Genomic DNA, 12,028 nt, shown 5'->3' with positions numbered 1-12,028 from the left:
CCATCTTGGGTAAGGGCTATTGTAAGGGCAAGTTCATAACAGAGATCCAAGATGGAATCTTCATAAGACAGTCCCAGCCATCTTGGATAAAGGCAATTCTAAGTGCAAGTTCATAACAGGCAAGTACATAACAGCGTGTTTTGTTTCAAAATCTGAGTAATGGGGGCTTGGGGGTCCCCTACCTTCTCAAATGCTATCACCCATACTCCTAGTTGTGGATAGAGCCTCAACATCAGACTATGACGGTAACATTACTCCCCATAGTGGAAGTTTATTTATCAATCTGGGATCACAGCACTCGCCTATATATCAACTGCGCTTTCGCATTATGCCCTTCTATTTCCTCTATGGAACAGTTTGTTCCAGGACAAGACCATAATACTATTGTTCTTCCAATATCTTCAACTCAGACACTTCTATCAGACACTTGTTGTCCTCTTGCCGGCTGATCACTGTTCCCAGTTATTTACATATTGTTCCTATAGAGTAGCTTAAAGAACACCTTACCTCTTTTATCTGTTTCAGTTAGTCAATGTTAGCTATAATGACAGAAACAACACACCAGTCTTTGGCAAAGTAGACCATTACATTTGCTTTATAGGTCAAATTAAAGCATTGGAGCTGAAGTAGGGGTAGGTTCTTTGAACCCTTTTAGTTCACATGACTGTCAATTGTAACCAAGTGTCCTGAACTTTGTATCATACTTTAAGAATGAAGATAAGGAAGAAACTTGCTCTCTTTTTGTAACTTGCACTGCACTCATAAAAGCCAATTACGAAATTGGCTGTTGTGGTTTAGTGCAAATTTTGCAATTAAACACAATATTAGAGACATAGAGTGTTTGTTTCTTCTTTTTAAAATGTTAACATTCAAATATAGATTGCCTTTAAAAGTATTTATTTAAAATCTGGATTCCCAGATCAATTTACACTGGTGCTTTCCTTAGTTAAACCCCCAACTGTGTGCTGAAACTATTTTCCAGCCTTCCCCTCCCCCTAGTCTCAGCTACAGGTTTTCCTTTATTCTAATATAGCATCAGAAAAGATTATTATTCACCTGCTGAGATGAGTGTGATCAGGAGGAGTAATAAGAAGCTGCAAGCTCCGTTCTTGCTGCTTCTTACTGGTCTGTACAGACACTCCTCCTGTGGTTTCAGTCTGGACTTGCAGCAGTAAGATGTAGCCATATAAAATAACAGCTTAGAGCATGCTGGGGCTCCAATGAGGGGAAACATAGGTAAGTCATTTTTTTCACACTACCCGGGAATGCATCTTTAATATCATTGTCATTGTTTTATAAAAACTTATTATATCTTCTCATCAAAGCTAATTGGGCTGTCAGATTATTGATGCAGTAATTTTATACCATGTTTGCTTCATGAGGATTTTAAAGCCGTCAGGGCAGGTAGAGGGTACAGGGAGGTGGAGGCTGTTGCTGCCCACGCCCCAGATAATGGCTGATGAATCCACATCCTTGTAGGGAATTTCTCCTGTCAGTAGCTCCCATAGCAAAACTCCGAAAGACCTGCAAAATCAACAATTATTATTATTATTATTATTATTATTAATATTTATTTATAAGGCGCCACAAGGCATCCGCAGCGCCGTACAGAGACAAACAAAATTACAATACAATGGGAGACAGCACAGTACAGTAAACACAGCAACTCAGTAAGCTCAATGCACAGCTAGAAAGGACGGGGAAGGGGGAGGGAGGATCCGCAAACGACGGGGCCCAAGAAGGAGGGCGCGGAAGACAGGGAGACCCCCAGGGGGGAGGAGGGAGCGAGAGTGGACGTGGGGTGGAGGACCCTCGAGGAGGAGGGCTAAGTAGCTGGAGAGCAGAGTTAGAAGTGGTGGAAACAGGAGGAGAGATGGCCCTGCTCAGAGGAGCGTACAATCTAAGGGGAGGGGTGGACAGACAGAGAGACGCAGGGGAGAGAGGGAGAGTAGGGGGACAGAGGCAGAAGATAAGGTAGGAAGTTAAGTGGGAGACAGAAAGGCTTTAATAAAAAGGTGGGTTTTTGGGGCCCGTTTGAAACTGGACAGATTAGGGGAAGTTCTGATGGAAGGAGAGAGCTTGTTCCAGTGGAGGGGGGCAGCGCGGGCGAAGTCTTGGATACGCGCGTGGGAGGAGGTTATAAGGGGGGAAGAGAGGCGACGGTCAGAGGCAGAACGGAGAGGGCGGGATGGAGCATGAATAGAGAGGAGGGTGGAGATGTAGGGCGCAGTGGAGTTGGCGAGGGCCTTGTAGGTGAGTGTGAGGAGCTTAAAGAGGATTCTGAAGGGGAATGGGAGCCAGTGAAGGGCTAGGTAGAGGGGGGAGACAAAAGAGGAGCGGCGAGAGAGGAAAATAAGCCTAGCTGCAGCGTTAAGGACGGATCGAAGGGGATCGAGATGAGAGTGGGGGAGGCCAGTGAGGAGGAGGTTGCAGTAGTCCAGGCGGGAGATGATCAGAGAGTGGATAAAGCATTTGGTGGCATCTTGGGAGAGGAAGGGCCGGATGCGAGCGATGTTGCGGAGCTGGAAGCGGCAGAGAGAGGATGTGGGGGCCAAAGGAGAGAGAGGAGTCGAGGATGACACCAAGGCAGCGAAGTTGGGGGACAGGGGAGATAGAGGTGTTGTCGACAGTGATGGAGAGGTCAGAAGGGGATGGGGTATGAGAGGGAGGAAAAACTATGAGCTCAGTTTTGGCAAGGTTAAGTTTGAGGAATCGAGAGGACATCCAGGAGGAGATGGCAGAGAGGCAGGCGGACACCCTAGAGAGGAGGGAGGGAGAGAGATCAGGAGAGGAGAGGTATAGTTGAGTGTCGTCAGCGTAAAGGTGGTAGCTGAAGCCGAAGGAGCTGATGAGTTCACCCAGGGAGGAGGTGTATAGAGAGAAGAGTAAGGGTCCCAGAACAGAGCCCTGAGGGACCCCGACTGGAAGGGTGGATGGGGGGGAGAGAGACCCAGAGGTGGTGACAGAGAAGGAATGGTGAGTAAGGTAAGAAGTGAACCAGGACAGGACTGGGCCGGAGAGGCCGAAAGACTGGAGAGTGTGAAGGAGGAGGGGGTGGTCAACGGTGTCAAAGGCTGCAGAGAGGTCAAGGAGGATGAGAAGGGAGAAGTGGCCCCTGGCTTTTGCAGAGAGGAGGTCATTGGTGACTTTAGCCAGGGCAGTTTCAGTGGAGTGGAGGGGGCGGAAACCAGACTGGAGAGGATCAAGGAGGGAGTATTCAGAAAGGTAGGAGGTGAGACGGCTGCAGACAAGCCTCTCGAGAATTTTGGAGGCAAAAGGGAGAAGAGATATGGGGCGATAGTTCGAGAGAGAAGTGGGGTCGAGATTAGGTTTCTTAAGAATGGGGGATACGAGAGCATGTTTGAAGGAGGAGGGGAAGATGCCAGTGGAGAGGGAGAGATTAAAGAGGTGAGCGAGGTGGGAGCAGGTGGTGGGGGAAAGGGAGCGAAGAAGGTGGGAGGGGATGGGATCCAGGGGACAGGTAGTGGGGGGGGGAGGATGAAATGAGAGAGTGGACTTCCTCGCCGGTGGTGGGACGGAAGGAGTGGAGGGGAAGGTGGTTGGGGGGGGAGGACAGAAGAGTGGGAGGGGTGGAAGAGAGAGTGGAGGAGGAGATTTCAAGTCGGATGGCCTCGATTTTAGAGGAGAAGAAGGAGGCGAAATCAGAGGCAGTCAGGGAGGAGGGAGGGGGGGAGGGGAGGGGGCCAGGAGAGTGCTGAAGGTGGCAAAGAGGCGGCGGGGGTTAGAGGACTGGGAAGAGATGAATGATTTAAAGAAAGATTGTTTAGCGAGTGAGAGGGCAGAGCTGTAGGATGAAAGGATGAATTTAAAGTGGAGGAAGTCAGCCAGGGAGCGGGACTTTCAGCAGTGACGTTCGGCGGAACGGGAGCATTTTTGGAGGAAGCGGGTAAATTTGGAGTGCCAGGGTTGGGGTTTGGAGCAGCAGGGGGTGGACGGAGTGGGCAGGGGCGACCGCGTCCAGAGCGGAGGTGAGGGTGTGATTGTAGAGGGAGACCGCCTGGTTGGGGCAGGCCTGGGAGGAAAGGGGAGAAAGAAGGGTATGGAGAGAGGAGGACAGAGAGGCAGGGTCAAGAGCGTCGAGGTTGCGTATGGACAGAGTAGATTTGGGCAGGAGGCGGGGAGCAGGAGAAGAGGAGAGAGAGAAGGAGAGGAGATTGTGATCGGATAGAGGAAAGGGAGAGATGGAGAAGTCGGAGAGACTACATAGGTAGGAGATGACAAGATCAAGGGAGTGACCAAGGCAGTGGGTAGAGGAGGAGATCCATTGGGTGAGACCAAGGGAGGTAGAGAGTGTGAGCAGTTTGCTGGAAGCAGGGTAGGTGTGGTTCTCGATGGGGATGTTAAAGTCACCGAGAATGATCGAGGGAAGATCGGAGGAGAGGTGGTAAGGAAGCCAGCTAGCAAAGTTGTCAAGGAAGAGGAACGTGGGGCCAGGGGGCGGTAGATGACAGTGACGCGGAGGTGGATGGGGTAGAAGAGGCGGATGGAGGGAGCTTCAAAGGAGGAGAAGGAGAGGGTGGGTTCAGGGGGAATGACACGAAAAGTACAGGTGGAGGAGAGGAGGAGGCCAACTCCACCGCCTGGGCGGGCACCAGGCCTGGCGGAGTGGGTGAAGGAGAGGCCACCATAGGAGAGGGCAGCGGGGGAAGTAGTATCAGAATCGGAGAGCCAGGTTTCAGTAACGGCAAGAAGGTTAAAGGAGTTGGATAGAAAGAGGTCGTGGATAGCAGTCAGCTTGTTGTGGACGAATCTGGCATTCCAGAGGGCACAGAAGAAAGGGGGAGAGGAGAGGGGGGAAATGGGGATGAGGTTAGCAAGATGAGCAGCGCGCGGAGGATGGCGGGGAGGAACGGGAGAGGTAGGGCGTGGGGAGAGTATGGGTATGGAGTGAGAGCAGGGAGGCATAGTAGGGAGAGAGAGTAACAGAACAGTGAGATAGTGGGGACAGTGAAAAACAGGTAAGAACAATGGTAGGAAGACAATGAAAAGGTAGAAGATAATAACGAATTAGGGCGTGGAGGGCATGGAACAACAGTACAGTGAGATAATAAGGACAATGAAGACAGGTAAGAATGATAGCAGAACAGTAAGATAATAAGGACAGCAGATAACAGGTAAGAATAAGCAGGGAGACAATAGCAAGATGGAGGACAATAACCAAATTAGGGCGTGGAAGGCAAGGAATAATAGAAGGAGAGGTAATAAGGACAATGGAAATAGGCAAGAATAATAACAGGTAAAAGTAGTTGCTGGTAAATATAAAATCAGGAAAAACAAGATAAAGGAATATAAATAGTAGAATAATAACAGGTAAAAAGTAGTTACTTGTAAATGTACAATCAGGAAAAACAAAATAATGGCATATAAAATAATGTTTTATATGCAGTTGCTGCAGATAAGCCAGGGATTCGGCAGGAGAAGGGTTAATTGACAAGCCGGGTCGGTACACAGTAGATCAGTTGGTGCAGATAAGCCAGGGATTCAGCAGGAGAAGGGTTAACTGACAAGCCGGGTCGGTACACAGTAGATCAGTTGATGCAGATAAGCCAGGGATTCAGCAGGAGAAGGGTTAATTGACAAGCCGGGTCGGTACACAGTAGATCAGTTGATGCAGATAAGCCAGGGATTCAGCAGGAGAAGGCTTAATTGACAAGCCGGGTCGGTACAAAGTAGATCAGTTGATGTAGATAAGCCAGGGATTCAGCAGGAGAAGGGTTAATTGATAAGCCGGGTCGGTACACAGTAGATCAGTAGATCGGTTGATGCAGGTAAGCCAGGGATTCAGCAGGAGAAGGCTTAATTGACAAGCCGGGTCGGTACAAAGTAGATCAGTTGATGCAGATAAGCCAGGGATTCAGCAGGAGAAGGGTTAACTGACAAGTCGGGTCGGTACACAGTAGATCAGTTGATGCAGGTAATCCAGGGATTCAGCAGGAGAAGGGTTAATTGAAAAGCCGGGTCGGTACACAGTAGATCAGTTGATGCAGATAAGCCAGGGATTCAGCAGGAGAAGGGTTAATTGACAAGCCGGGTCGGTACACAGTAGATCAGTTGGTGCAGATAAGCCAGGGATTCAGCAGGAGAAGGGTTAATTGACAAGCCGGGTCGGTACACAGTAGATCAGTTGATACAGATAAGCCAGGGACTCAGCAGGAGAAGGTTTAATTGACAAGCCGGGTCGGTACACAGTAGATCAGTTGATGTAGATAAGCCAGGGATTCAGCAGGAGAAGGGTTAACTGACAAGCCGGGTCGGTACACAGTAGATCAGTTGATGCAGATAAGCCAGTGATTCAGCAGGAGAAGGGTTAATTGACAAGCCGGGTCGGTACACAGTAGATCGGTTGATGCAGATAAGCCAGGGATTCAGCAGGAGAAGGGTTAATTGACAAGCCGGGTCGGTACACAGTAGATCAGTTGGTGCAGATAAGCCAGAGATTCAGCAGGAGAAGGGTTAATTGACAAGCCGGGTCGGTACACAGTAGATCAGTTAATACAGATAAGCCAGGGACTCAGCAGGAGAAGGGTTAATTGACAAGCCGGGTCGGTACACAGTAGATCAGTTGATGTAGATAAGCCAGGGATTCAGCAGGAGAAGGGTTAACTGACAAGCCGGGTCGGTACACAGTAGATCAGTTGATGCAGATAACAATGCCATGTTATTAGACAACTATGTACATGCCTTAGTCTAAATGCTATAACAACATATACCTGTAATGCACTAAGAGGGACTCTAGAAATAAATCATTGTACTCAAAGGATGAGGCCATTGATTGGCTTATTATATCAATGTTGTTTATTGTGTCCTATTAAAACCTAAAGCCTGGGTCAGATCTGATCATTGGAGCTTGTAGGCATACAACCTTGGTGCTTTAAGTTCCAATCCATTCACTAGCCACACAGAATATTCTGCAATCTTGTCAGTCCTGTCCTGTATTAGCCCCATCTCATCAAAATCATGTCCCTCAGGTAATTCCCAGCACGTCCAGTTAAATTACCATGTACTACTAATTCTAGGTAAGCTCACATCAGGTGAGTTTTCTTATTCTTATTAACTTTTCTTTGCTGTGCAATGGAAAAGCTGCCCGAGAGTCTGCTTTTCCTAGATGCTAAATCTGACATCAACCGGCCCACTCTAGAAATGTTACATCGGTACACCTGTTCAAAAGTGGTTTTGTCTTTACATAAAGGTAAAATATATCTGGTCAATGCTGTAGAAAAAGCCATGACAGAAATAAGATGAATAATTATTTCAGTGTTTTCTTAGTCAGGAATGGGAAAAGTGAGTTGAGAGAACTCATAGGGGGTGATTCAATTAGCTGCCATATTTCTTAGATCATTGCGGCTGTGCATTTTTACTGTTAGTACAGTAAAATCTCCACTCATTTTTCCTCGCACCTCTATGGGGTACAAGGAAAAAATCTGTGCCCATTTTCTGATTGCACAGCACAAAACACTTTGGTTTTGCAGCAGTGCTGGTCCACCCAGCACATATTATGGTGCAAAGTGACTCTTCATAAGAGTTAGGGGACATCAGGTTTTTATTAGAAGTGGCAGTGTGTGTGTGTGTGAAACTTTTTACTACTTTGCTCAGAATATGTCTAGACATGTGGTTCTCTGCCTTGCAACGTGGAAGGCACAAAATAGGCCCCATTAAACGGTATGTGGTCGACGGTTAGACAATCATTTGGTCGACATTCAGAAAGTCAACAATTCACATGTCGACAGTATCATTAGGTCGACAATTTGAATGTGGAAAGTATTGTTAGGTCAACAATTTGAATGTGGACAGTATTGTTAGGTCGACAATTCAAATGTAGACAGTATTATATTGTTTGTGTTAGGGATATTATTGTCAACCTAATAATTCTGTCTACATTTGAATTGTTGACCTAATAATACTGTCTACATTCAAATTGTCAACCTAATAATACTGTCGATGCCATTACTGACAACTTTCCAACCCTGTCTATATTATGGTGTCAACCATATCAAGGTCGATCATGTAACTGCCGAACATATGTATCACACCCCATTAAACATACATGGATATGAGCAAAGGGCTGTGTGCAGACTAAGGCACACAGCAGGATCAAAGCTGATTTTGCATTGAGCGTTGGACAATTTGTACTTCTTAAATGACCAGCACTAGCCTCCTGTGACTGAGAATAAAAACATACAGAGATAGAACATTACAACTAATTTCCACAGAATGGATACTAACCAGATGTCCACTTTTTCTGAGACAGGCTCGTTGCGGATGACTTCTGGAGCCATCCATGCCACAGTGCCAGCAAACGACATCTTGGTGCTTTTATCACTAAGTTCTTTAGAAGTTCCAAAGTCTGAGATCTTCACTGCATCCATGTGGGTGACTAGGACACTAAGGAGAAACGTGTAGAGTATTTATCCTCTTACAACAATACACAATGTCTTCGTACTATTGCACAGATTTGAACATCTAATGTACAATTCATGGTCTTCCTAAAAGATCTTTCAATTAGCTAAACATTTTACCTTTCTATTCGAGTCAAACACTAGTTCTCTAAAAAAGAAACCATTCCTGATAAAACTGTAAATACACCTGTACATAATAGTGCACAATGGACCAGAAAATCTACCTTGGCAATAGTTTAATTTAAATGCTTTACATAATGTCAAAGTGCATTTGAGTATTGGCAGTGAGGATGTGCAGTGTCATCTTTTACAGCCAATCACAGTGATTTAACATAATAATACTGTACTTTTCCTCACTTGTACCATGATGTAATAGTGGCAGGATGTTGAAACTCACTTGGGTGACTTGAGGTCCCTATGGATGATCTTGTGCAGGTGGAGGTAGTTCATTCCACTAGCGATCCCAGTTGACCAGTCCACCAGAAGTCTTGGGGTGACCTTTCGCCCAGCCCTCAAAACTTCATAGAGCTGCCCATGAGCACAATATTCCATGATAAGGCAGTAACATGGGGCCTGCGTACAGACACCTCTGTATAGAGGAGAGAACAAGGTAACATATCAGTTTATTATTACAGCTTCCACTGTTCCTCATCCTAGCTAATAAGGTGTATCAGTGTAAATTACATATCCTGCTTTCTGGCCTACACCTAGTAAACTGATGGATGTATTACCCAGACCAACATATGTTCATCTTAACATTGTGTTTGTATAATAATACTTTCTATACTCTAAGTAAAAAGCAAAAAAAATAAATAAATGAATAAACATTTCTGCAATGACCATGATTTTGTATCACTGTGCAGTTTAGGCCTACAGAGTCCTACAATAAATCTGATCATTTGTTATTCATTTTTAACCTGCTGCAGGTTGAACATAGGTTGTGTTGATATGTTTATGGGTAAAGATCAGAATGAAAAGTGTCCACTTTTAATCATTTTAGACAATGACGGTGTAAATATTCTGGCTTGCCAGCTTCTCTCACTCTCACAAAATGAACTTGAGAGCTGGTATGTGCTTACTGAACATGCCACAAAAATCAAACAGGCAAAAATATAGAGTAAAGAAAGATTAAGACAAGAGAGAAGAGGATATACCAAGTTGCAGTGAAGGGGAGTATGTAAAATGAGCTAAACAAAAAAAGGACAGGAAAGGAGAGTAACAATCTTTGTGCCACGGTATGAAAAATGTATAGAGAAATGGGATGAGACCAGGGCAGTACTACCATTAGACGAACCTAGGTGGTTGCACAAATGTATAGAGGGTACCTAAAGCACTGAATGAGTGACATAATGTCACTCATCCAGCGATATAAATGCGCCCGTGGTGTCTCCACATGGAGCGTCAGCCGGTGACATAAAGCAAAAGCAGACAGCTGTTTCTTACATGTGTAGCTGCTGGGTGTTGCTTCTCCATGTTAGTGTTACACAGGGAGCGTGGTGCTTGGCTATGACACAGTAAAGTGCTACATCCCAGTTTAAAGAGTCAACAATGCCAACTCCACCTTCTGGCTGCCAAGGTGGCCGCACCATTTCCAAGTGTGCGGGTGGGTGATAACTATGCCGCCTAGGGCACCACCGGGACATGTACCAGCCCTGGATGAGATCTAAGTCAGATTAATAAGGAAACTAACAAAGCTGTGTCCCCAGGCCCTTTTCACTGACTCGGCTAACTCACTATGAACAAAATTGGGCATATTCAGCCATAAATACAACAAAAGATTACACACAAAAGCAGGGGTTGTTTAAGCATTCTTTAAGAATGTGCACTGAACACCTGATTTTAATAGCCATGTGCATGAGCCGTTATAGAGCCATTGGTCTGCAGTAAACCTACTGTGGTCAGTCACCAAGTGGTTATGGTGCAACTAACACCTACACAGTGGAGACAATCATTTTCATAACTGACTACATTTTAAAATAATTTCCTTCGGCACTGTGCTGTTCAACCGATGTGTTCAAACCTGTCACTTACGACACTCTTTCGGCTGATTTTTAAGCATCCATAATGCAATGTTTACTGAATTAAATCATAATGTACTTTTTATTTTTAAATACTCCTATTCAATAAATATTAACATATTAAGCATACAACTGATGGTAACAGTTACATATTACATGCAGAAAAACATGAACTGTACTGTACAGTTGGGCAATACTGAATCAATTCACTATGAAAATCACTGACTTTTGAAGAATTATTATCTCTCCTTCCTTGACAAACTGAAAGGGAAGGATTTTACAAGTTCTATGAAATCAATGTCTTGAACAAGCACAAAATGCAGGTAGGTTGTGTGGGGGGCATTTTCAGTGTCAGGTGTCGAATGCAAAATAAAAAAGCTGGTAAAGTTACTGATTTTATGTAATTAAATTACATGTAGTCTTTTTACATAAAAGTCTCAGTTTTTTTCTCTCATGCTCGATGTGACAAATAGAAGGTCAGCCCCAGAAGAATTATTATTGATGACTCACTCAAGTGATTTAAAAAGTATCTCAGTGAGTCATGTAATGAGCAGTAATCATCATACATACTTGAAAGCAATGATGTTGGGGTGCTTTAACTTTCTCAGGTGCTTAATATCGGTTTCCTTTTGCTCTCTCACTTTCTTGATGGCAACTTCCTCGCCTCGAAACTTCCCCAGGAAAACTGCTCCTTGAGCCCCGCTCCCCAGCCACTGCAACTCCGAAATCTCTTCAAAAGGGACCTCCCAAGTGTCTTATGAGCAAGAAATCACAAGATTAAAATAAGTTAGTTTGTCTTATAAGAATTACTGCTTTTCACGTAAGTTTCCTAAAACAAACTCTCATAAATTTATGTCAATGTATTTACAACAACAGGCAGGACCTTAGTTATAAACATGTTTACCTTTTATATAAATACAGGAACTATCTTTATACTTGCTGCGCATGTTAAAGTAGAATATTATCTATTAAATATAATGTATTAGAACCAAAGAGGCATCCATTATCATGTAGAAAGAATAACATACATCATCCAATGTAAAGTGGAAGCTCTATAAATAAACTGTACAGTGTGTTACAGAACTTAATGCTTCCGTATTAACCATTCTTATCTGCTAATTTTACCACCTTTACACAACTATTATATTGGGGCTATGTCCCAAAGGGAAAGTAATATGGTTGAAGCCTTAAACATGATATACCTAAAGAAAATAGGGAATGTTCATACTATGGTCAATACGGACACAGTTTTTACTAGGGATGTGCACCGGCGACTTTTGAGGTCTCGTGTTTTGTGTTTTGGATCCGGATTTTCTCGATGTTTTGGGTTCGGATTTGTTTTGCAAAACACCTGCCGAAACGTTTTGGTTCGGATTTAAGGTTTTGGATTCGGATTTTTTTTGAAAAAAAACTAAAAAGTGTAAAAATCAAGTTTTTGGGCTTATTTTTACTCCTACGCTATTATTAACCTCAATAACATTCAATAACAATAATTTCCACTAATTTAAAGGCTATTCTGAACACCTAACACCTCACAATAATTTTTTTTTTTTAGTACAAAACGTTGCAACGAGGTATCTTTCTGGACTGCGT

At 44.4% G+C, this 12,028-nt stretch overlaps 1 protein-coding gene across 1 annotated transcript in view; it reads right to left on the bottom strand.

Annotated features, from left to right (window-relative positions):
• The window catches only part of MAP3K13 (mitogen-activated protein kinase kinase kinase 13), an 81,571-nt gene that overhangs the window by 18,157 nt on the left and 51,386 nt on the right, over window positions 1-12,028 (bottom strand). The window contains exons 3-6 of the mRNA XM_075180083.1: window positions 11,006-11,189; window positions 8,815-9,006; window positions 8,245-8,403; window positions 1,366-1,524 (exon numbers count right to left, since the gene is read on the bottom strand). Coding sequence (XP_075036184.1) covers window positions 1,366-1,524; window positions 8,245-8,403; window positions 8,815-9,006; window positions 11,006-11,189 — 694 coding nt within the window. The remainder of the gene's footprint in view (window positions 1-1,365; window positions 1,525-8,244; window positions 8,404-8,814; window positions 9,007-11,005; window positions 11,190-12,028) is intronic.

The sequence above is a fragment of the Mixophyes fleayi genome, chromosome 7 (assembly GCF_038048845.1).
Source record: "Mixophyes fleayi isolate aMixFle1 chromosome 7, aMixFle1.hap1, whole genome shotgun sequence".
In the NCBI taxonomy this organism is placed as follows: domain Eukaryota; kingdom Metazoa; phylum Chordata; class Amphibia; order Anura; family Limnodynastidae; genus Mixophyes; species Mixophyes fleayi.
The sequence above is the reverse complement of the archived record's forward strand: the minus strand, read 5'-3'. Positions and strand labels throughout refer to the sequence as shown.